This window comes from Sitophilus oryzae, unplaced genomic scaffold (genome assembly GCF_002938485.1).
Source record: "Sitophilus oryzae breed Bouriz unplaced genomic scaffold, Soryzae_2.0 scaffold_177_pilon_pilon, whole genome shotgun sequence".
In the NCBI taxonomy this organism is placed as follows: Eukaryota; Metazoa; Arthropoda; class Insecta; order Coleoptera; family Curculionidae; genus Sitophilus; species Sitophilus oryzae.
The window spans coordinates 520,503-547,980 of record NW_022146479.1 but is presented as its reverse complement, the minus strand read 5'-3'; the positions used below and the strand labels follow the sequence as shown (position 1 = coordinate 547,980).

At 30.7% G+C, this 27,478-nt stretch overlaps 1 protein-coding gene across 1 annotated transcript in view; it reads left to right on the top strand.

Moving 5' to 3' along the window:
• The window catches only part of LOC115882145 (laccase-2-like), a 52,385-nt gene that overhangs the window by 9,668 nt on the left and 15,239 nt on the right, over nucleotides 1-27,478 (top strand). The window contains exons 2-10 of the mRNA XM_030900011.1: nucleotides 6,241-6,324; nucleotides 8,730-8,992; nucleotides 15,571-15,781; nucleotides 16,033-16,319; nucleotides 16,371-16,494; nucleotides 23,028-23,195; nucleotides 23,576-23,685; nucleotides 26,228-26,417; nucleotides 26,498-26,676. Of these exons, the coding sequence (XP_030755871.1) occupies nucleotides 6,246-6,324; nucleotides 8,730-8,992; nucleotides 15,571-15,781; nucleotides 16,033-16,319; nucleotides 16,371-16,494; nucleotides 23,028-23,195; nucleotides 23,576-23,685; nucleotides 26,228-26,417; nucleotides 26,498-26,676 (1,611 nt within the window). The 5' untranslated portion in view covers nucleotides 6,241-6,245. The remainder of the gene's footprint in view (nucleotides 1-6,240; nucleotides 6,325-8,729; nucleotides 8,993-15,570; nucleotides 15,782-16,032; nucleotides 16,320-16,370; nucleotides 16,495-23,027; nucleotides 23,196-23,575; nucleotides 23,686-26,227; nucleotides 26,418-26,497; nucleotides 26,677-27,478) is intronic.

Below are 27,478 nucleotides of genomic sequence, written 5' to 3'. Positions count from 1 at the left end.
GTCTCTTATATCTATCTGGCTCAGATTTTGAATAAAAACGAATTTTTCAATAAACTTGTAATCAAGATGGCTGGTGACGCCATGGCAATTTTCTAGTTTCATTATATCGCACTAAACCTGCGGGCATTAACTTAAAAAATTCGAAAAAAATTATATATCCTTTGTTAAGTTTACTAAGTTAGTACTTTCCGAGTACCAGTAAATAACAAAACAGTTTAGAATTAAATATTCAACCACAGAATGACATGCATAAATATCGGCATTAGCTTTAAGGCATGTAATGCATTAATTGCATCTGCCACTAGGCTAAATACGTTTAGAATTTTAATAGCTACATATTCAAGAAACAGCTTAACCGTAGATAATTATACATCTTATAATTATTATTGAACAATGTTCTAATTACTGAATCTTTGAAGTATCTATATTCATAATGTAAATTGATTTTCCTAGAAATATTTTTTTTATAGAAAATATTCATATTTTGATGAAAATTCTAATATACAGGGTGAGTCTTAAATCGACCCCAGAAACACGATCATGAGTTTTTTTTCGCGATAAAAAAAAATGAAAATTTTGAATTTTTTGAAAATTTTTTTTTTTTGATTTTTTTTAGTATTTAGTTAAATAATATAATTTTTTGATAATATGGCAACATAGGTACTAGATTTACAAGAAAGAAAGCCCAGAAAAGATCAGGTGGTTCTCAAAATTTAAACAAAATATATTTTTTTGGAAATTTTTAAAGAAAAATAACTCGGTTATTTTGGATTGATTTGAAAAACGGTAAAGAGAAAATATATTTCTTTTATCGAGATCTACCAGCCCTGAAAATATTTGCATTTATTTAAGACACCCTGTAGTATCGTATGTAATGTCTATACCTTTATACCATATCCGTACTAATTTAAGCCTCATAGATATCCATATGAACGTAGTAAGTTGTCAAACAAGACTATAACTTAAAATAAATATGCACATTAGCTTTTTGTGGTTGTATCAATTTGCTATAAGTATAAACAGCATACTATTCAAAATTGCGTAAAAGTAGAGTCATATAAACTTTCACGTGTCAGACAACATCATATCTTTAGTATTATATTAATTCGAAAACAAGGAAAAACAGACATAAAGCTATAACAAAAATTACATAGACGTAAGTTTACAATTGACTGTATACAGAGTGTGCTAAGAGAACGAGTATGCCTGAGATATTTCTAGAGAACTCTAAGAGTTTCTTTGCATTTCCTTTTTTATCAAGGAATTCAGTGGACAAACCAATGAAACAATATGAATTTCAATAGCCACACTTACACCAGCGGATTTGATCCGCGGATTTGGTCTGCGGATTTAGTCCTCGGACTGCGCCTGTCATGTATCAAAATTTTCATATTTTGGACGGCTTAATATGGCATGCCAACTTGTTCTATATACATACGTTGATAATTCGCTTCAATAAAGCTTTTCTGCACTAATCTATACAGCGTGTCTTAGAAATAAGTGGAAGTATTTTAACTGGTAATATAGTTCGACGCCAGAAACACGGCCATGAGTTTTTTGCGACAAAAAAATGTTGAAATTTTTACATTTTTCTTGATATTTTCCGAAAAATATTGAAAAACTTTTGAGTGCCGCTTATTCAGTTTCCGGAAACTTGTTTATAGTGCTTCGAGAGAATGCAATGTTGCCACCTCCTACTTTATCCACATTCTGTTTATTTATAAGTTACAAGTCAACATTTTAAAATTTTTACAAACAAAATACTTAAATTAATTTTATTCACTAGATTTTTTAATCAATTTAGATTACTATTAAGTATAATGCAATGTCTACTATATTTTAAATACGTACCTTTTTTACAGTTTAGTAAACTGAAATAATGAAACTAAATAATGAACAATTATAGCAGCTTTTCAACAGTTCAGAATCAGCGCCCTCTATTAGATATGTAAATAGTCAACCTTTGATCTACATTTAAACAGATTTTACTCAAAACAGTAAATCTCTGACAAAACCAAAAAAAATAGGCAAATGTAAGATAAGCCTGTAAAAATACTTTTAGTATTCAAATAGAAATATCAATTATTTTGATGTTTTTTTTACAAAACAAGAGTGTGAAATAGAAAAACAGAGTAGTTCAAATTTTCAAAAAATAATCCTAAATAATTCAGATGGAATCTTAATGCATTTTGTGCCAAATACACGTTTACCTAATTACATCGATTACTGCTATCTCTCGGAGTCCCGTTTTCTAATGTTCTGAATTTTGTCTGAATCTGAATTTTCTAAGTCGTTTTTAAATCATTCTAGTCGATGTGTCAACACTGTGCGTCGAACAAGCTGGGATTCTGGTAATTGCTTGGTATTTGCGGCTGATTATCGATTTCTGCCGGAGGCTCTCAAAATGTTGCCACTATTTTTTTTAAATTTTAAAGTTAAATAACTTCGTTATTATTAATTTATTTTAAAAATGGTAAAGAGAAAATATGTTCGTTTTGCCTAGATCTACCACCTCTTAAAATACATGCACTTATTTCTCTGTTTAGTATAGATTAGATTGTATAGTATAAATTACTGAATAAATGAAGCTGTTTAAAACAAAAAGTAAAAGAGATATTTAATGCTAGATTTCAATTATTAAAACCCAGAGTAACCCGAAATACTATAATTTGAAATGAACTTTTGCATATTTTTAAAAATTATTAAAATAGTTATTCTAATTTTGCTTGTCAACAAATTAAACCATTACAATTATATTTAAAATCATTATCTCGACTATTAAAATACATTTTAATGGGATCATCTAAAGAGAAATCCCCACACGGTGAAGAATCGAAGACGCCAAAATCCCATCAATTAAAAAAACCGGATGATGCTGACTGGGAAGAAATTGTACGAGCTAAAGAAGTTGGGAAAAACCTTGACCATCACTGAACCTAATATAATTCGTTACTTTGTATCCGTGACTAATGGGTACAGAGATATTTAAAACAATTTGTTGGCACATTAATTTATATGATCAATGATGATAGAAAATCTGAATTTAATTGATTAATCTGGTATTACCACGATACAGAAAAAGTTCTTTTTTGATATCTCGTTATTTTTATTTGAATAATATTTAATTAGAACTAGCAGCTAACTTGCTCATTTTAGTATTTAGTTAAACTACTTAATAATACCTACTAGCTAAGAGTTATTTTACTTTGGAAATTTCCAAAAAAAAATGATTTTTTGCTAAAATTTTGAGAACCACTGGATCTTTTCTGGATTTTCTTTCTTGTATATTTAATCAAATACCTATGTTGCCATATTATAAATAAATTATGTTTTTAACTAAAAACTAAAAAAAAATTACAAAAAATTTCGAATTTTCAAAAAAAAATTTCGCGAAAAAAAAACTCAACCAGTTAAATACTTGCACTTATTTCGTGACCGGCACAGCGTTGTCCACTTTTATATATTTTTTTAATCAAAATATTTAATGAAACAAAAATAAATTAATTATAATTTCAAATCAGTTATTATTGACATTAACAAAACTCACCTCCTTAACAGTACTTAAGGGACATAAAGGGCCATTACTATCGCTTTCAATTTTAAAATATTCTAATATGGTTGTGATGAATTTTTTGTAACGGCTATTAAGCTATCTTGTACACTTCGCACTAAAAGAGGTACTAAAAAGAACCATATTCGACTGCAAGGTGTGCTAGTAAAAATTTTTAAGCTTAAAGTATCACAACACATTTCATTTAAACCAAAAACTCGTAATACAAAACTAAAGTGTCAAAACGAATGACAATGTCATGAAATAAATAAATAAATGTGGCAGCTTGACATTTTTTACAGCAGAGCTACCATTTGAATCCCAGCGGTAAATTTAAATTCCAGTTAGTCAGCCCGGCGCCGAATATGTCTATGGTTGGCAACAATGAATTTAAAAATCTCGCCCTCGATTACGTAACTAAAAGTTTAATTGGTATCGCTTATATGTACTCTAGACTGAAATTTGAAATACAATTTTTTAATCGAAAATGTCAAAAGTTGACATATATGTATGTCATTCTATGCAGAATGTTGCTTTGTATCAAATAATCGAGGGTACCTACCATTTAAAAATAAAAAGTTGTAGACATTTTCGGTGAAACAGGATGTCCGTAAAAGTAATTGAATACGTCAATCAATACCGATTTATATCATACTAGCGTGTACCAGCGACTTCGTTCGCGTCGAATTAACCATTTGTAATGGTGATGATAAACCAAAGCAAGAATTTCCATTAACATACAAACTGGATAAAATTTTCTCACATTTATGTCAGCATGAGAAAAAACAATATGGCGATATTATTATATAACTTGGTAATATTTGAGGGGTAGTTTCATCTCGTTGGAATTTGACTTTCGTAAAATCCATTTGCCAGAAATAAGCTTTTTACGTCAAGCAGTTTAAGCAGAATCGTGGTTAAGAAATTACGCAACTTTTTGGAACACCCTGTATGATTTTTTAAAAATTTTCAAAATATGTGAAAAAACCAAATAAATTATGCTTGTCCAAGCGTTTTCCGGAAAGACTAACCGTTTTTTAAATAACAAATATTGTAATATATGAGGGTTTTCACCCTCTTGGAATTTGAGATTCGAGAAACCCCTCCTTATCGTACCTCTACACCCCACAGTCAATCCGTTTGCCAAAAATCAGCTTTAAACGTCAAGCAGTTTAAGCAGAATCGTGATTACTCAATGGTCACATTTTATGAAACACCCTGTAAAAATTTATAAAAAATCTTAAAATATGTAAAACAACAAAATAAAATACACGTGTTTAAGAGTTTTTCCGAAAAACTCACCGGTTTTTAAATAAAAAATATTTTAATGTTTGAGGGATAGTTTCACCCCCTTAGAATTCGAGTTTCGAAAAATCCCTTCTTAACCAACCTCTACACCCTAAAGTCAATCTCTTTTCCAAAAATCAGCTTTTTACGTCACGCGCTTTAAGCAGGATCCTGATTAACCAATGACCAAATTTTTGGAAACACCCTGTATACATTTTTAAAAAATCTTGAAATATGTAAAATCTTAAAATATGCGTTTTTTCGGAAATTTGGCCGTTTTTTAAATAAAAAATATTGTAATATTTGAGGGGTGGTTTCACCCTCTGGGAACTGGAATTTCGAAAAATCCCTTCTTATCGAACCTCTACACCCTAGAATCAACCTGTATGCAAAAATTCTTGCTTCTTATGTTGAGTGGTTTGAGCAGGATCGTGATTAATCAGTGAGTCAGTCACTTAAGGATTTTATATATTAGTATAGATATTAAACATACCATATCCGTTTTTTTCTGTTTAAAAAATAAAAAAAGTTATACGGGTCATCCCTCAGGTGAGCTACACTTTTGAAAAACACCCGGTATTGAGGGCGCTACTTAAACATAAAAAATGTCTATACCCATATGGCGGATTCATCTCTCCAAAAAAAAAATCCTTAAAAATGTATGGCAATCGCTTTTTTCATTTTAAAGAACATAACATAAATAAACATAACACACGTAAAATTTAAAAATAATCATACAGAAAGATTTGGGGCTTTTTGGTTTTACCTTATTAAGTAATTGTTATCAGGTAGTAATTGTTAATTTTGAAGTTTAACTTGATATAATGTCATTTTAACAGAACGTCAACGGTTTCTTGTAGACGTATCTGTTTTAAAAAAGTAAAATGTTCTCGAATAGTTGAATTTAAATATTTTAAATAGTTTTTTATGGTTTTTTTCTTTATTCTTTGTATTTTTTTTTGCTTCCGACGACCGAAAGAGATAACTTTTCGAAACGTTAAGCATTTTATTCTTTATTAGGCAAATTTGTATTACTGTAAACATAACTTCTGACAAGCAACGTCCGTTTAGGTTTAACGCAGAAGTGTTTACAAAAAATAACTATTTTATTTTGTAGATTTTCTTGCAGTGCAGTGGCGAAATACCTATGAAGGATTTTTTTGGAGAGTTAAAATAAACATATTGGCAGACACCCACTTCCGGTTAAGCTGGAAATGCCAGAAGGCAGAAATTATTTAAAAAAGTATACCCGGGAATAATTATTAATTTTTTTTAATGAACCAGTTAGAAATCCTGTATATTTATACCATTTTTATTGCCACGCACTATATCTGAAACATATATCTGTAACACTTTACATTTTTCTAATAAACCAACTTTACAACAGTATTTTTCTTTTACAGATGCCATGGCTTCAAGCCTACAATTCGCTTCATGGATTTTAATCTTGGTATTAATTATATCAATAAACAACAACAACGCAACAGGTGAGTCTAAATCTTAATTATTTTATAATGCAATTCCAGTGATAATCTCATTTATACTCAAAATAACAACGGAATCACACAACACGAATAAATGCAAATAAATATAAAAATTACTATGCTGTAGTAAAAGTTCAGTGTCTTCCTAACAGTGTGAATTAAAATTTACATTATTTTGAAATACATTTCCATGGCCTCTATATAGTTGAATGCTAGGCAATGTAATTGATAAGTTCTAACTGAATCCTTGTAATGCTTCTAATTGTTTATTTATGTTAATATAATAGCTTTAATTAGAAGAGTTTTGTAAATATTTTTATGATAATTTTGCCACGGCAATAAAAGGTAATTAGATATGTTCCTCTTCAAATTTAAATAAAGTTAATTTTAAAGTAGGTACGATGGTATTATTTAGTCTTGAATAAAACAGCGTTCATCTAAATATTTTTGACCCTTTTAAGGTTAGAAGTAAGTCATTATTACTTTTGGAGTGTGCGATTTCATTTTCATAAAGTTTAATAATTATAATATTTTAGACCGTTGTTATATCATTTAAAATTAAAATACCCGCCTTAAAATGGCAAGGGCAATTTGAATTTACATATTTATAAAAATACTCTATACAAATTAATGAAAAAGTACTTTAAAGAGAGATAATTAAATGTAATTAACATAATTTTAAAAATAACTAGTTCGGTCCTGGTTTAAATGAGCATCTCACCCGTACAAGAATTATAGTTTTAAAGAACATAAAGATTATTTAAGAAAGGGAGATTTTCACAAATCTAAGATTTGTCAGCATTCATGGGACACAGGGCACAGAATAAATTTTAATAATGCCAAAGTTATAATGAAAGAAACGGTAGTCTCTAAAAGAAAAATAAAAAAGGCTTTGTTAATACAATCTAATAAAAATAAATGTATTGCTCATGCATCTGTAGATGTTAGTTAAACATAACATACGTAAAAATTAAAAATAAACATATAGTAAGTTTGGAGCTTTTTGGTTTTACCTTATTAAGTAATTGTTATCAGGTAGTAATTGTTAATTTTGAAGTTTAACTTGATATAATGTCATCTTAACAGAACGTCAACGGTTTTTGTAGACGTATCTGTTTTAAAAAACTAAAGTGTTCTCGAATAGTTGAATTTAAATATTTTAAATAGATATTTTCTTTATTCTTTGTATTTTTTTTGCCTCCAACGACGGAAAGAGATAAACTTTCCGAAAAATTAAGAATTTTTCTGTTCGTTAGGCAAATTTGTATATCTGTAAACTTAACTTCTGATAAGTAGTTTCCGTTTGGATTGACGCAGAAGTGTTTACAAAAAATAACTATTTTATTTTGTAGTTATTCTTGCAGTGGCGAAATACCCATATAGGATTTTTTTGGAGAAATTATAGTTTTGTAACTGCCTCAATTAGTTTACAACTCCTTTATTGGATAGAACCTCAAATAAACGATACCAATTAAACTTTTAGTTACGTAATCGAGGGCGCAATTTTTAAATTCATTGTTGCCAACTATGGCCATATTCGGCGCCGGGCTGACTAACTGTAATTTAAATTTCCCGCTGGAGATTTAGGTGGTAGCTCTGCTGTAAAAAATGTCAAGTTGCCACCTTTATCTGATTATTAAATAATAATTATCTGTGGCCAAATCAAACTGTAATTAAACAAAAGGCTTGTTTAATTTCTGCTTGTATATGTTGGGTAAAAATTAGAAATCAATGAATATTGTTAGTCTATCTTTTATAATATGGATCAGTCAGTACTATTTTAGCATACGTTGTTAGTTTTGCAGGGCTGGCTTTTATCGGATGGTACGTTATCTTTCAGGGGCGCAAAAATATAATGAAAATAAAATAATAAAAGTCTTTTAGATTGGTATCACTGACAATAAAGCAATCTAGGACTAAATAAAACTTTTCCGCAATTATATATATTTTTAAAAGTTTATCATTGCGAAATATCCGCTCATGGTTATTATTATTATTTCGCAATATTTGTCAAATATACTAGATTTAAAGATTAAAATAAGAAAAATAACCTAGTTCAATAAATAACTTTTTTTTCAAACATCACAAAAGTATTAATTTTTGCGACGTGATTGACAATATAAAGTAATCATTTTAATGCCTAGGGATAAAAGTAAAGTACATTTACGCCTAAGAACAAAAGTCCGAAAATATATTATTACACTGACATAAAATGTCAAATTCAACAAGTTTAACCATAGTTTCTCGATTGAAGAATAGAAAATGTTATTTGTGACGTTTGAAAAAAAGCATGTTCTATTCGGTAGCCTCGCTACAAGTAAAAAGTATCATTTTTACCCCTAATAAAGCAATATACTGTTGTCATAAATATTTTGGATAACATTAATGACAAGTAATATTTTTTATAGAAAATGTTAACAATTCGTCACTACACTACGAATACGTTCTTCTCGAAGACAAACACCCATGTACACGTACTTGTGTACAGGGTGAGGCGCCTATGGTTTGCCACTATCATTTTACCGTGGAGAACTACTATACCATGACGAAAGCCTGTCACGATTGTCCACAGAACCTCACCGATTGCTACCGAAATGATTGTATTCCTGGAGATGGCCATTCCAGAGCGATTGTGGTGATCAATCGACAAATGCCAGGACCAGCAATTGAGGTAATTTTATATCAAAATATTAAGCTTTTAATAGATATTTTTGAAAGTAATGTTGTAAGTTTTAAAAAATGGTAATGACAGCCTAAGGCTTAGAAAAAATAGTCCGATTTAAATGACATTTGGTATGTCGATAGATATGACCAAGGCCAACTTGACCGTGTACGGCACGTGTCACTGTAACAGTTAGTTTTGAAGTAAGAAACGTCAAAAGTTGACTTCGTCCGATCGCGACCAAATTTGGTAGGTAGGCTATGTGAGCGACGGTGCACAGGTCCCCTCCCGGCAAAGTTGGATACGACGTTTCGTTTCATCTTTATCAGGGTGGGAATAAGGATTTGATATATATTGAAGAAAAATGTGGGTCGATTTGGGTATAATTGAGGACGGGCTACAGCAGGGGCGGATACAGGAATTTATTTTAGGGGGAGCCCAAAATAAAAAGCAATGTAGAATATGCTTTTTAGGGCGCCATTTTTAACCCAAAAGCCTAATATTTTACACAATTCATAGACTTTAGGAGGGGCCCGGCCCCATGAGCCCTCCCCCTGTATCCGCCACTGGGCTACAGGATGACGCCCTCGACGTTTCGAACCATAGACTTAAAATAAAATATAGACTGAGCATCTCATTCATAAATAGCTGGAACATGCGGTCAGACACTGTCTTGTTATTGTTGTGTTATTGTTTTAGGTTATAACGAGTGCGACACAAGCGATAGATAGGTTGTCTCTGTCGTAACGGTCGTTCCCTGACGACTCTGCCGAGAAACACAACACTGTCTTTCGTTTCTCAAGTACACCTGAACTCTCCGTATCATAGCCGGGTAATTTCTTTATTTTAATGAAGCTATAATTAAATTAAAATATATCGTATTTAAACTTTTTATATTTTATTAAGATTTAGGACAGGGTTTTAAATAAAAGTTTAGAAAAAACAATTTAGAGTCCAAAAAGGATAAAAATAATAAAATACACGTTATAGAAGAAATTTTATAATCGAAATTAGGTAATTTTTGAAATTAATAATAAATTATTAATTTTAGTCAAACATTTACAACCCCTAATATTAATCAAAACAGGATCTATTCCACAGATATAATAGAATCGGCGACAGGGAGAGAAAAAAAAAATAGATTGTTGTAATTTTTTTTCTGGTTAAGTGATGTCTTATTATGTAAATTAGGGAAAACATAAATCTGTTCCATTAAAGCAAGGAAGGTGATAGGAAGTGGATAAAATAAAAACTACATTTATTTAACTCGGTACTGTCTTTATTATACCGGGTGCGTCTCAAAAGTGGCTCATCCCCATAATTTTTTTATATTTTGAAATAAAAAAACAAGATTTAGTATGTTAGTATATGAAATAAATTAGGATTGATTGACGCATTCAATTGTTTTTGGTCACTTCCTGTTTCACCGGAAATGACTATAACTTTTAATTTTAAACGGCACCCTCGGTATATTTCTACTTTATTCGATAGAAAATGACACTCTGAATAGAATGACATATCATATGTCAACTTTTGACATTTTCGCATATGGTTTAATTGTAATTGTAACACGCGGTTCATAGCGACAATTTGACTCGAAATACCAAGTGTGTGGTATCAATATATTCATAAAAAATGCTTTTTCCAAATATGCTAATGAGTCACCCTTGTTCCATTTGAAAAAATTGACATATGTATGATTAAAAATACGATTTGTACATCTTTTAACCGGCCTAGACAAGACACGAAACCTATTAGACGATCAAAACTATTTTTCCAAGGCTCCTTGATTAAAACTTAGTGGATTGAAAAAACTGGATTGAAATTTAAAATAGGATATGTTTTTAAGCGACAATGTCAAAAGTTGACATATGATATGTCATTCTATTCAGAGTGTCATTTTCTATCGAATAAAGTAGAAATATACCGAGGGTGCCGTTTAAAAATTAAAAGTTATAGTCATTTCCGGTGAAACAGGAAGTGACCAAAAACAATTGAATGCGTCAATCAATCCTAATTTATTTCATATACTAACATACTAAATCTTGTTTTTTTATTTCAAAATATAAAAAAATTATGGGGATGAGCCACTTTTGAGACGCACCCGGTATATTAAAAAATATTGTTTCATAATGTAATATCATTTTAAAATTATTGTATGTTATTTTAGATTCTGAGGATAATTTTAGAATAAACCGGAATATATTTTTAATAAAAACATTATTAATTATTAACAGGGTTATAATTATGATTTTGTTACAATGTAAGTAAGTAAATAATGTAATGTAAAAGAAAAAATTCAGATTTTACATTTTACTAAAATATTATCTAAATAAGCGCCTTTCTACAACAACGCCACTGACTGCCAATGGGTAAATTGAGAGTTGCCTACCGGTCAAAAGTCGTTTCAAGACTTAAATGGATTATTTAAGTCAAATTTCTTGCAAATTTGGCACTGGCGAACCATATTTTATAGTTTTTGAACAGAAAATAAAATAAACACTTAAGGACTACAAGCTAAGAAAATGCGTTAATACAGCCGGGGAGATAGCGGCAACAAAGCTTTACCGCACACGTGCGACACGTACTACAAGGTAATAAATGAATGAATAGGCTCCCTCGCCTCTAATCGGTGTTGTCATATTGTAAAGAACTTATCCTTATTAAACAGTATCCGACTTATAATTTAGTAGTATAGGGACTATTTAATACATCTATGGAATATTAAAACATACTTTATTAAACTGTAGTATTAATATCTCAATATACGTGTATAACAAGAAAAAAAATATTGATAATATTAAAGACGTGACAACATAGGCTGGATGAGGAAGGCTCGGTCGACTGTACCCAGAAGTAAACATGTGTACAAAAAAGGTTGTTTGTCCGCGTTGAGATGTAAACAGTGTAGTCTATATTTTATTTTAAGTCTATGTTTCGAACTGATGCTTCTAAATGAACAAAATCATCAGGATTTTTCTTAATTATGGGTCGATTGGAACCAATTTCGGCACGTGGATAGAGGTACCCGAATGGAGTCCTCAGACGGACAGACGGCCATTTTAATACAAATTTTGTGAAAATGAATGAAATAATTTTTTTATTTTATTACTTTTTCAACATTTCAAACTACATTTTTTCAAACATGTCCTTCAAATCCTTCAATTTAGCAGCTGTTAGTAAGAAGTTTCACTTCAAATATGCGCACATAGTGCACAATTTTTTTAAGTAAAATGTACAATGGTTCGAAGAATTTGACTAACTTTAAATTCATACAAAAATGCAATTATATTTGCATCGATTATTCCACAATACGAGCTATATTAAATTTAGTTACGGGCCAGCTGTTTAACAGTGCCTTTTTACTTTTTATTGCTAAATAGTAAACGTTAGTAATAATTATTAAAAAATAGCTGGTTTTGGATGCGGTATCGATAATTACACGTGTGTACGAAATATAAAGATTGCAACAATTTATATAGCTACAATACCTACGTGATTTTGTAAAAAAATTGTTGTAATTAAAATATCAACAGAAGCACTTGAAACGCTGGAAACCGCGTTTAATTGCGTAGGTAATAATATTAGATCAAAATACTATAATTTATTATTATGTAGTTATTTACAATATGTTCCAAAAAAAACGGCGTCAGTGATGGCTATGAAATGAAGATAGTTGTCATTTTATATGTAAAATTATATGGGGAATGTCATCGATGTTCATTTCTAAGCCAGCTGGACGCCGTTTTTTTTTCGATCATATGGTACATATCAAGAGTATGACGTTCTATCCTTTGTTTATCTTTCTATATTTAGGTTTATGTCAATTTTTAGTAAATGATCCCTAGAGATTGACCTCGCCAAAATTATCATCGACTGTCATTTCTCAGCCGTGTTTAACAGCGTTTTTTTTATCATACGGTATATTCTCTACTTTTTGGTATGAGCATATGTATATATGCTATTAAAATTATTTATTGGGATTTTCTCTATCTGCAATGACTTGCTGAAAATCAGATCAAATTTTCACAATTTATACTATAATACCTTTAAGACCTACCATATATTTTTTATTTCCTAACACTAATTCTATTGTAGTATTTTGCTATTTTTACTAATATAGATATTAAAAATTTTATTGATTGATTATCATTTAATTATATTGTCTAATAAATCGTCTGATGTGATTTTGGATTAGATTTATTTTTTCTACAAATCTGTCTTATTATGTACTTACGTGATTATTCATTATTTTAATAAAACATATCATTTTAATATTATAATATGATTCATATTGTACTATGATCCACCATAATAATTTTTATCCTGAATCAATAATTGTAAATCCATGTGAAAATGATCATTACTTGATAATTTCAGTGGCTATTGTCACGTCGTTTTTTTATCATAGAAAATTTTAGTTTTTATTATATTAAATTTTACTACAAATTATAGAACTAACAATCAGCGGACAGATACTGGGTGTTTCTCAAAAGTGGCACACCCCTAAAACTTTTTTATTTTTCAGATAATAAAAGAAAATTTGGTATGTTGGTATATGACTGACTATGATAAATCAGGAATGATTGATCTGTTCAGTTACTTTCGGTCACTTCCTGTTTCACCAGAAATGACCACCACTTTTGATTTTTAAATGGTACTCTCGCTATTTTTTGCTTCACTTAATAGAACATGACATTCTGGATGGAATGACATATCATATGTCAATTTTTGACATTTTCACATATGGTTTATTCGGAATTGTAACATTGCAAAAATTTGGTTTGAAATACTAAGTCTGTGGTACCAAATTATTTCTAAACAAAATGTTTTTCGAAATATGCTAATGAGCCAACCTAGTTCCATTTGAAAAAATTGAGGAACACGAAAAACATTAAACGATCAAAAATATTTTTTCGTAATCAGCTCCTTGGTTAAAAATTAATGGTTTTAACAAACCGCTCTAAATTGAAATTTAAAATGTTTTTTTTAATTGAACTGATAAATAAGTTTGCAAAAATCTGAAAATTTTTAGGCTAAGGAATGTTTACCTGTTTTTTTTTATTATCATAAAATATGACAAAATTCATACAAGTCCCAAATTTAATATCTGTTGATTCTACCTTTTAAATGAACATGCTATCAATCAATGATACGCTTATAAAATCTATCTTCGGAGCGTTAAAACTGAAAAAAGAAAAAATTCAGGGATCTTCGAGCTGGAATATCTCGAAAACTATTAAACCTACGTAAAAGATGATAAGAAATAAGAACCATTTTTGTAGGTAATTCTTTCCTAAGCTTCATTTTTTCAATCCAAGAACATTTTTGTAAATTTTGCATATTTTTCCAGATACATATTTCCGAAAAACTGATTTTTGAGCCAATTGGAGCCATTTTTTTGAACAAAGCTGGCCGAGCACGGTGTTACAATTTTTTCCCTCAAAACTACTTACCAAAAGGTACACAATCCGCCTGAATTAGGCCGTGGTTTCAACCTTCATTTACTGGACTAAATATATTATTCCGAAAGTCCTTGTGGACAGAATTCGACGAGACATATTATTTTATTAAATATGTATTAAATTAATATTTAACACTTGCATGGTAATATATATATAAATGAAGTCGAAAACTATTATTACATCATAATAAATATCCGCATATAAAAAAAAGTGTCAAAACCACTTATACGGTATCTTTCAAAAAGTTTATTTGTCTAATCAAATATAGGTAAGCGTTTTTTTTTGTATCATAAATTGACATCCATACTAAACTAATAAATTCTAGATATTATTCCAATATATTTTATTGAGTATATCTATCAAAAGTTAGTCATAAATAATTTTTATTAATTAATCCTTTAAATATCTCGTATGACTTTTTTTAAATCAGAGTTAAAGGTTAATTAGTGGATTAGGCGTTATAAAAAAAATTGGAAAATTATATTATAATATATTATTACCAATCATAATATGGGATAAAATAGTTTTATAAAACTTTTATTACATTTTTTTAATTAAATGTTCAAGTAAGTTATAAAATGATCGGTAAAAATCAGACAAAATACTATTATTAGACTGTCTAATAAAAAGTAGTATTATAATCTAAGGTATTATAGATTATTGTTTTTATTATATGGTACACATTTTCAAACTCATAAAAAATATATTTATTTTAATTTCTCCAAATCTAAGTAAATAAAAATTAGCGGGAAATAATTTTGTGTAGTAATTAGGAAACTCTTTCTTATTGTATTTTTATTCGGTTAATCTCTATATGTTATTTATTAAAAATTGACAACAAATATTTATACTTGAATTTACTTAAAAAATAGATTTTTTTGCACTGCGCCGCGCGCCGATCCGAAAGTAATTACCATTGATAGTCATTTTATAAGCTACTGACACCTTTTTTTTCTGTTATATGATGTTTGATTAAAAATTTGCATTGTATAGAGATATGTGTATATTTTTATAATATTTTCAAAACTGAAATTAAAATATGATTCAATTTTATAAGATTTAGTTTTTCTACAATCTAAAAAGAATATTTTTCTTTAGACTCATATGCATAAATTATTACAGGTTTGCCAGAACGATTTGATTGTAGTGGACGTAGAGAATCATCTTATGTCAGAAAGTACGACTATTCATTGGCATGGTCAGCATCAACTAGGCTCTCCTTATATGGATGGGGTACCTTTTGTAACCCAGTGCCCTATATTACCGAAAACTACTTTTAGATATAGTTTTAAGGCTCAACAGGCGGGTACACACCTTTGGCATTCACACATTGGTAAGTTTTATAAGTATTTCTCATCCTTTTTCTGCCGAATGCATTCTCATTCGGTAGAGAGACGTGATTTTTGAATTAAAAAGAAAAATGAAAGACAGAAAAAAAAAGAAAAAAAAAGAAAGAAAAAAAGGAAAAAAAATAGAAAAAAAAGGAAAAAAATGGAAAGACCGAGACTTTCAGTTTTTTTTGTTTTTAATTGATGATCCTAGTTTAGCCATTTCTTTGGTAATATAAGATATGATATTTTCTAGGCATGCAAAGGGTGGATGGTTGTTTTGGACCAATAATTGTCAGGATACCGGCTGAAACCAATCCAGTAAAACAGTTCTACGACTACGATTTGGAGGAACACGTGATGACGCTCATAGATTGGGAACAAGTGACGGCCACCGAGAAATTCCTGTACCATCATCACAGTATCGGCGATAACAAGCCTTCAACGTTGCTGGTGAACGGTTTTGGAAGACACAAATTGTTTGGGGAGGCGGCAGAGAATGAAACTTATTATACGCCTTTAGCTAGATTCACTGTAAAACAGGTTAGAAAAAATACACAGTTGTGTGTGTTTATGTTCATTATTAATTTTTAGGGATTTCGCTATAGATTTAGAATCATCAATGCTGGATATCTAAATTGTCCCATAGAAGTATCTGTGGATAATCACACTCTTAATGTTATCAGCACAGATGGTTTCAATGTGGCGCCTGTTGAAGGTAAGTTCTGTATATTGCCGCAAAATATATTATGTTATACAGGGTGTCACAGAAATAAGGGCAAGTATTTTAACTGGTAGTATAGTTCAACCCCAGAAACACGCCTATGGTGTTTTTTTCGCCAAAAAAAATTGGAAATTCGAAATTTTTTTAAAAATTTCTCCAAATTTTTTGGATTTTTTTTTAGTTTTTAGTTAATAAACATAATTTCTTCATAATATGGCAACATAGGTCTTAGATTAAATTTACAAGAAAGAAAATCCAGAAAAGATCCAGTGATTCTCAAAATTTTAGCAAAAAATATTTTTTTTTGGAAATTTTCAAAGTAAAATAACTCCGTTATTTTGGGCGTTATTTGAAAAACGATAAAGAGAAAATATGTTTCTTTTATCGAGATCTACCACCCTTTAAAATACTTGCACTTATTTCTGGGACACCCTGTATATATAAAGACCGACAAATATGTTATATACCGGGTGCGTCTCAAAAGTGGCTCACCCCCTATAACTTTTTTATTTTTTCAGATAAAAAAACGAGATTTGGTATGTTATTATATTATAGAAATTAGGATTAATTGACGTATTCAATTGTTTTTGGTCACTTCCTGCATTCTGTTTCAACGGAAATGACTACAACTTTTGATTTTTAAATGGCACCCTTAGTATATTTCTACTTTACTCGATAGAAAATGACACTGAATAGAATGACATATTATATGTCAACTTTTGACAATTGCGCATATGGTTTATTTGAAATTGTAACATGCAGTTCATAACGACAAATGGACTCGAAATACCAAGTGTGTGGTATCAAATTATTCGTAAAAAATGCCTATTCTAAATATGCTAATAAGCCACCCTTGTTCCATTTGAAAAAAATCAGATATGATTAAAAATACGATTTGGGCATCTTTCAACCGGCCAGGACAAGACACGAAAAACATTAGACCATCAAATTTATTTTTCCAAAGCTCCTTGATTAAAAAATATACATATCTAGATTGAAATTTAAAATACGATTTTGTTTAAGTGAAAATGTCAAAAGTTGACATATGATACTCAGAGTGTCATTTTCTATCGAATAAAGTAAAAATATACCGAGGGTGCCATTTAAAAATCAAAAGTTGTAGTAATTTCCGGTAAAACAGGAACTGACCAAAAACAATTGAATACGTCAATCAATCTTAATTTATGTCATATACTAACATATCAAATTTCGTTTTTTTATCTGAAAAAATAAAAAAGTTATGGGGGGTGAGCCACTTTCGAGACGCACCCAGTATACCGACAGAATTTCGAAAAAAATCATATCAGTGTTTCTGTTTGAGATTTTCACTCTTATTTTTCCAAAATATGTGAGCGATTGGAGCGCACATTATAGAAATAACTTCATAGACATACAGGACAGTTCAAATATAATTTTACGTTACAGTATAAATCTAATAATTCAACAAAAACATTCATACATGACATTTAAATTATTAATAATAATAAAAAATGGATTACAAATGCCATTACAGCTAGCTTTATAAATGATTTAGAGTCACATAAAAACAAACAATTCAATTTTAAAATTAATCCGTCACTTTTCACATCATTTAATTTGACCATGACGGTCACTATCTTCAGGAAAAAAACTATACCATTCATCTTTCAAGGATTTGATGCCAAATCGCTATTTTTAAACAATAACCGCGATAAAAAATTACCGGTAATAACGCAAATATCCAATGTCAATCGGTAATTATATAAACATTACTATTAGCAGTTGAGTAGCTCTCGTCTGTTATTATTAAGGAATCTATGCTAAACGGAATAAATAATTGGTGTTTATAATAATTAGAGCGTATTAAATGACAGGAATTGTTAAAGTCAAGTTTATGTTTTTTTTTTAATTAAGAATCATAAATATATTTAAATTAAAATATGTAAATATATGTAAACAAACATCAGCCACTAATAGAGAATATAAGTACACAGTATGGACTATTGGGAATCCATCAAAACATTTTTTTTCTATAAATAACAATTTACGTATTTAATAATTTAATTAAAAATCTCTGTCTTCTGGAGCGAGCAAACCATAAAAAATACCGCATGATCGCAAAAAAAACCGCATCAAAGACGGCTGGGCAATGACAATCGATGATAAATTTGGCGAGGTAAGTCTATAGACGTCATTTACTAAAAATTGCTATAAAACTTGTCAAAAATTAACACTAATTATAGGTAGACAGATTAAAAAATGATGATGAACGTTTCCAAACGCATATAAATCGATTTCCAAAAAAACTATTTTTTCTTGTATTTTAAAACTACACCATTTAAAAATCATTTTTCCTCAATATAATAATTAATTACAACCTTCTTATGGTCAGCTGGCAACAAGCGCGATTAAAAAATAAAGAGGACTAGGGCTTGACCTCGCCAAAATTATCATCGATTGTCTGTCCCTAGCCGTCTTTGACGCCGTTTTTTTTTCGATCGTATAGTATAAGTTAATATACAGAGCCACTCATTGTTAGAAAAAAGCTTTATTTTACATAGATTTTTTTTGTTTTTAGTTGGTTTACGCTAGCTATTCCCATTGCATCAAAAACATTCTCATTTCAACGCACGTTATATTTGCCTACGAATTTTTCAAAAAAAAGTTGGCATTTTCTGTTATTTTTTCACATCCGTTTTTAACGCTTTTAAGCCCTCGGGTCTATTTTATGAAAACGGATCTTCATAACATACTGGAACTAATTGTGAATAAAAACATTCATTAAATTGAAAAAAAATGTACCTAGTACGTTATAGATAAAAAGATATATTATTAAACTACTTCAAGGTAAAAAGAGATGTAAAAAGTAAAGTGTCAATTGAAAGAGATTGGTGACGTCATTACGGTATATCGTAAATTACTGCATATTCTTTTTAGTAATTGTCATTGTCATTTTATTTGGGGTTATAATTTTATTGACGGACATCGATCAATGTCAAAATTAAAATATGATTGTAGCTGTAAAACAAATTTCAAATTTTTTTATGCCAAAAATGCCTCAAAGATTTAACCAAAATGAACAAGAGCTCATTGCTAAGCTTATAAATTATTTTTCTCGAGAAAGAGACGCTGCGCTGGTAGAACACTCTTACCCCTGGACGCCTATATGAGTAAGTACAATGCAAAGGTATAATATTCTTATGTAAAATAAAAGTTCATAGCATTTTTAAATAATATAGCGAGTTGCTGATGCTTTAGAAATAGGAATTTCATCAGTCCAAAGGATTGGAATTAAAAGGATCGTAGTTCAAGAAAAAATGAATAAATGCCGAGAAAAACTCGCTCAATCAATAATATAGGAACGTATACTTAAAATTTTCTAAACAATATGAACTGATCTCAGACACACCCTAAAACTCATATTAGACAAATAATGATGACGTAACGGTGAACGACGGCTGAACAGTTTTAGCTGTCTATTTTTGTTTTCAGTATTTCGAAATTTTTTTTTTGTTCAAAAAACAATATGAAATATGGAAAAAATGGTATTTATCTAATAATATCGCAAATATCGAGGGTCAAAGGGAATCGGTGGTCAACTGAAAGCAACCGAAAGCAATTTACATACGTATGCAGTTTACATGTGCACTTGCAATATTGCGTTTTGGTGAAAATTTACCCGTTTCGTATATCAATTCGGATGAACTGCGGATCGGCTATTTCAGCATGTCAGTTAGACTTTTATTAACTCTCTGAATATGTGTCTGAACCGATGCACAGTGCTTCGAACATATGGCTCTAGAGGACAAAAATCCAAAACTTCTCTTTTATTGTAAGCAATTTATTCAAACTTGGTATATTTGACACAAATGATGAGTACTCTCACTGTACTAAATGATGATGTTCTAAGTCCCACGTTTATGAAAAAAAAATCTTATAAATAATAATAATGTTGGAGCTGTGTTCCATCTAAGCAAATAATAAGTTATAGTATGAAAACGGTGTAAGTATTAAATAAATTCCTGTGATAAAAAAGAATTGAAATAACATTAGAACATGATTTCTACAATATAAGCCTAATATAAGATAAAAATGTTTTTCTTTAATGAAAAAGAAACATTAATGTTATATTTAATTAAAAAAAAAACTTAAGATACTATAAATTTACTTTAGGACAACAAAATGATAGATCGTAACTACTCTGATTCAGGAGAATCACTGCTGACAGAATCTTCCAAATTTATAGTATCCAAATCACAGGTAGATGAAGTATCCTCACATATAAGATATTTCTGTACATCATTTTCTAATATGTTACTTTTTCGCGTTGTTACTGTTCATTTTGTCGGTATGAGGGGTTCGGATGTTAATAGTTACCTCTTTAATAGACCATATCCATATATTATTTTTTCCTTTTCTTGGGTATGAGATTTTATAATAAATTGAAAGATGGACACTTTTTTTATGCGACGTTTCGCTCCAACATAGTGGACTTTTTCAGGCACAAGTGGTGTCTCATTTGACTGGAAGGTTCATCAATATCTAATAAGAACATATTTTTTGAAATACAAATAATTTTGAGTTCTTGTCCTTATGATCAAGCCAAGTATTAGCCAGATCGGCATTGCTTATCAATTTTACTCCATCTGAAAAGTATTATAAAATAAAGTTCGTCGCAAGCAGACGCAGGTGAACTATACAACAATTTAAAGTGTATGAATATGGCAACAAAAATATTCAATAAATACGATATGTTTTGATATGTTTTTTTTAAATGCCTTTTTGAAGTTTGAAAACGTAAAATTTTTATACCCATTTAAGAATCATCTTAAAAAATAAATAAAAACTAAACAATCACAAACTTGTTTAGAAATAAATTTAAAGTACATACCTTGTTTAACAATATCCATAGTGGCTTTCAATTAAGTACGTACCCGTTTAACTCCATAATATACAGAACTACTATGAATATTATTCTTTTCACTGATGAGATAATGATCGCAAAATTTATTTTTAGTGAAAATATTTGCTAACAAAAACGCTGTTTATGAAAAATAATATACAGGATGGTTGAACAATGCTATAAGTATAAAATTATATATTCAGATATTAGTAAATTTTAACTTATTTTTTGATTTTTGTCCATGGGACGAAGCACTGTGCGATGGAGACGTGGCAGCAAACGATACTAGTCGGTTAGAAAAAAGTCAAAAGAATAATTTAATTTTTGCAAATTTATTCTCTAACTAGCTGACCTAGCTAACTTCGTTTCGCCTGTAACAGCAAAGTGAGAGTTTTTTGTCAATTTTGTTGTGGATTGTACGAAAGTGTAGAGCTGCCATCCCAACACTGGAAAATATTTTTAGCAAAATTTATACGTTTTCTGTAAATTTACACTTTTCTGTAAGTTTACACTTTTTCTGTAAATTTATACATTTTTGTAAATTTACACTTTTTAGGTAAATTTATAAATTTTTGTAAATTTAAATTTTTTTCTGTAAATTTATACATTTTTGTAAATTTACACTTTTTCTGTAAATTTATACATTTTTGTAAATTTACATTTTTTCTGTAAATTTATACTTTTTCTGTAAATTTATACATTTTTGTAGATTTACATTTTTTCTGTAAATTTATACTTTTTCTGTAAATTTATTTTTTTTCTGCCTATTTCTGCATTAGTGTCTAAAGAAAAATTAAGTAAAGAGAATCCGGGGACATACTGTACAGGGTGGCTCGATTTCGACGCTCGTCATTGGGATTTCGGAAACCGTAAGAGATACAGGATCGGTTAAATGGAGGCAAAGTTGCGCAATTTGATGCTCAATAAAATGCCGTATTGCATTTTTTTTTATTTTTTTGTATAAAATATTTTGGTGATGGAATTTTCTGTACGAAACGTCGGCAAATATCAAAGCGACTATATCTAGTGTTTTAAGAGTGATGAAAGGATTTAATTAAATTGAAAAAAAAATCAGGTCCGTATTTAAAAAAATTAAGTTGATGATGGTCGCCAGAAGCCGAAACGTCAGAGTCAATATTTAATCACACAGAGTTATAGAGCAGAAAAAGTGGCCATGAAAATGTATTTTTCATTTTAAGTTATCCTAACAAATAAAGCCAGGAAACAATAGAAAACAAAACTGAAAATTCCGTTTTTTTCGAATATATTCGGAAGTATTCGGAATTTTTCAAAATGCAATACGGCATTTTATTGAGCATCAAATTGCGCAACTTTGCCTCCATTTTACCGATCCTGTATCTCTTACGGTTTTTACAAAAAAATATATTTCTCTTTTTTCAGATTTCTATATCAGTTACGAAATGCCCAGTCGTTTTTCAAGACTCAGTATTTACTTGATATTTTAGAAAAAAATCTCTTTTATTAATCAAGAAAATAAGAACATAAAAAACGAACGTCTTCAAATACGACTAAACGATTTCCATTTAACAAGATTGCCATGTCTCAGAGATGACATAAAGAGAACATCATACAAAAATATTAAAAAAACCTTTTTTTTCTAACAAGGAATCTGTATTTTTTTTAGCCGAATCGTTGGTAACTTACGCAGGCGAACGATTCGACTTTGGAATAAACGCTGACCAAGAGAAAAAACTTTATTGGATCAGGTTCAGAGGATTGATGGATTGTGACGAAAGATTTACCAAGGCACATCAGGTTGCCGTCTTGGAGTATGAAGGATACGACGATAGGGGTGAGTTTAAAGTTTGAGAAAAAAATTAGAAAGTATAAAATAAGATTTTAACGTGTTTGATCAACCTATCAATCATTTTCGAGTTTAGTCTCTAAATTCTTAATTAGGGGTTTTAGTTTTAAACTAATACACTGCATAAAGATTTCAAAAAGTACGTTTTAGTAAGTATGACCGAAAAAAACGGTGTCACAGTAGCCTTTAAAATGAAAAAAAAAATCGATGAATCTACAACTCTAGTAATAAAGCTCTAATATATCTTTTTACAATTATTCATTGATAGAATGATATTGTAGAATACAGCAACAACTGTTGAAACTATAAAAATTAATATCCATCAATGAGTTGTATTATTATTATTAATGAACTTCATAATTTTTCAGGAAACGATTCAACAACAGCTAATTCCGAATTGAATTATGTCGAATTTTTCAATGGAGAGCGTCTCCCAGGAGGTAATCCTGATTATGATAATTCAGCCAGAAGTGGAAAGGTAAGCTCTTACAGTGGCGGTAGGCCTGTTCCAAAAACCGGTACACCGGTTTAAAACCGGTGTTGTACTCAACATCGGTGTTGATCTCATCAACAGCAATTTTTGAACTGTCCAAATATTGGCTCCACTATTAATTTTACAGCTGAGTCGTAAATAGGTGTTTTAAAGGCCCCCCTATGCTGAACCATCATTGTCAAATGTAATTTGTTATGCTGTCTACGATGCTTCCAAAACCATTGCGGGAAAAGGGATTGGAGTATTTGGACCGAGAACTAAATACTTCGAATCAATGGGTACTTACCCTAGCATCCTACAGGCAGAAATCTACGCTATCGAAAGATACGTACAACTTATCTTAGATAGGAACTATCGGGAACAAGAAATAGCTATCTTATCTGATAGTCAAGCAGCGTAAAAACGATTAACTCAGTATCAAACAATTCAAAATTGGTCAAAGAATGCATAGAGAAGATCAATAAATTGGGCAAAGAAAACAAAGCCCTCTTACTCTGGGTGCCTGCTGACCAAGGGATAGAAGGCAATGAAAAAGCAAATGATCTAGCTAGAAAAGGAGCGAACACTCCACTAACTGGACCAGAACCGTTCTGCTTCCCAAGTGGTAACCAACTAAAGGCGGAACTGAAGAACTTGGAAGACTCCATCCGCAACCTGGAATGGGAATCTTGCAACGGTCTGAGACACTCGAAGAAGTTTCTGAGGGCTTACGACTAAGAAAAATCAAATATCATCCTGGATTTAAGTAAGAACAATCTTCGAATTGTCACAAGGTTTTTAAATGAACACCTCAGTAGATTGAAACTAAGAAGAAACGGCGACTGCAGATTCTGTGGGGAAAATGGGGAAACATCAGAACACCTCCCATCACTGAGTGCGCCGAGACGACAACCACTCGTGCTATGAACTTTGGTACGACTGATATTGGAGATGGAGAACTACCCTCTGTAAAACCGTCCCAGATACTGGCTTTTGTCAAAGCCCTGGGACTGTATGATGAGTTATAACTCAAGAAAGGGGGACACAATATATCTGTAAGGTCGCAGTGATTAACCCCCTCCCACTCATTCTAAATTCTAAAAATTATATGCTGTCTACACTACTACGTTATAGTACCTATGCTTGGTGTACCCCAAATGTATTTTAGTAATTTAAAAGTGGTTCGAATGAGGCAAAAACCTAACGTTTGGAAATAACAATTTGACATTAACAAAATTATAGGATGACAACTTAAGGTAAGTTGGCATTTGCCTGGTTTTAGATTAGATTAGATTAGATTCTTAGAGGTGGCTTTCGGCCTGATCCACTGCGACCTTCTCAGATCTATTGTGGTCCTCTTCTGATCCTTAGATTACATTCTCCAGTCCTATCCTTTTCACAAAGTTTAGCAATTTGCAGACTGAACCGTCCATGTAGCTCCTTGGCAATGGCCTATCATTGCCTATTACCGGGAACCGCACATTTGCCAGGCTGTCACACCGACATAAAATGTGTTCTGACGTTTCTTCTTCAGATTGGCAGAACCTACACATAGCTTCGTCTGTCAATCCCATCAGCTTTAGATGCCTATTTAGCTTACAATGCCCTGTTTGCTTATCAAGTCTACCGTGAATTTTGGCGAATGTTCTACAATGAACCTTTTCGCCTGTCTCTGCTCTGGTGAGTTTCTCCACCATTCTAGAGATTCGTTGGCCACCCATCGTTCCGTGGCCATTCTCGTGACCGCCTTTGCAACGCCGCAGAAGGGTTCTGGGCCTATGAATGGCATTGATGAGCCTTGCTCGGCCCTTTCATCTGCCTTTTCGTTACCCTTGTGACCCTCGTGCCCTGGCACCCAGGCCAACGTAACAGTGCTACGTTCGCCCAAAGTATTCAGAGCACGCACACAGTCCCACACTAGTCTAGAATTGACCTTCGCGGAGCCGAGTGCCTTTAGCGCCACTTGGCTGTCTGTGAAGATGGCTACAGAACGATTTGTTCTTTGTTGCCTTATTGCCTGGTTTTGCATTGTTACCTTGTTCAGTTTTAATTTAAAAATAGATGAAGTATTTCTTAAATTACTTAAAATCGGCTTGTCCAAGACTGTTAAAATTTGGCATGCGTACTCAGCATACGCACACCTTTAAAAAACCTATTTACAACTTCGCTCTAACATTAACAGGGGAGCCAATATCTGGACAGTTCAAATGCATGGGATTTCCTATGTTTTCAACGACGGTGCACTACTCGGTAGATAAAAGGGAAATTAAAGCAACTTCCGTTGCACGTCATCAATGACGCCATGCGCCGTCTTATGGAGTTTGCTGGTTGTCGTATTATGATGTGCAACCAAAGTTATTTTAATTTCCCTATAGGTTTGAACCTTAAAGCCAAATAAGAAATTCGCTGAATTTTTTGTGTACTAATTTAAAGTCTACGACGATCGTTTTTGGAATACATGGGATTAATGAAAGAATGATATGATAAACAAAATTAGTCTTTTTGAGGTACGTCATAAATTACATTAAATTACACATTTCTGTTACAGCAAATTAATTCCCTAAACAAGGGCACCGAAAGTAACAACACTAAACACGTTTCCATGCCAGAACTAAGTTCACTGGATAGCTGGGACTCCAGACTGAAAGTTGATCCAGATGTCCAAATCTATCTAGCATACGACTTTTATACCATAGACAATAAGTACTTCCACAGAGAAGGATATGAATTTAATAACGGTAAGTAGTAATATTTTCTATTTTTTTTTGTAAAGGTATTTAAAAAAGTATTAAGAATTACTAAGGAATTTAATTTTTAGTTACCTCTAGTTTAAATCAGCTTTTGACTCCTCAAATCAATCATATTTCTATGGAAATACCGTCGTTTAGTTTGCTGTCCCAAAGAGAAGAGATACCTAAAAATATGTTTTGTAACAACGATACTATCAAAGATCAGGATTGTGCGAATTCCCACTGTGAATGTCCCCATGGATACCAGGTAGGCTTATTATAAAGTCTTTATAATATTAAAATATTTGTTGTTCTAAGTATACAGGGTTGTTCACCACATACGACACGGAGTATTGTAACTAAACGATTAGATTTTTAGAAATTGTAAGTTTTAAGGTTGTTGAAGGACTATTAGTGCTACAATTTAAAATATTTTTGTTAAGATAGAGTGTCCCAAATAAATAAAAAATATTATTAGTTGTATTTTAAATGGAACACCCTGTATATTATTACATTTTTAGTTTCTACGATTAAAATAAGGTAAATTTGATTACAGTTTATTACACTTAAACCTTACTGTTTATGAATATATTTTCAATTTTGTAAAATTGCAGTATAAATTTTAAGCGGCTTCATTTCTCCGAGGGTTATCAAAGTTTTTTAATACTAAATATTTACTGAAGTTTATTTATTGATCAGTTATTGTTGTGTTGCAATAATAAAATTTCATACTACCTTATACAGAGTGTCTAAAATTATTTTAAATAATTATTAGCTCTTAAACGGTAATAACTTGTTTAATTTAAATGGAATACCCTGTATATTTTTATGAGAATCATATGTATAATTTAATTGTCTATCAAATTGTATTATACCACCTTTACCTATCCCTTCAAGTTTTCGTAGAAAATGCATTTTCTTATAATTTAGACCTCATTTATCAATATACCCATGGAATATTGACATATTAGATTGTTTTAAAACAACAAATGCACAATAAATAGGTTAGTAATATTATCGTTTTTAGTAAAACGATAATATTACTTCAGCCCATTTGTATGCAAAAAAAA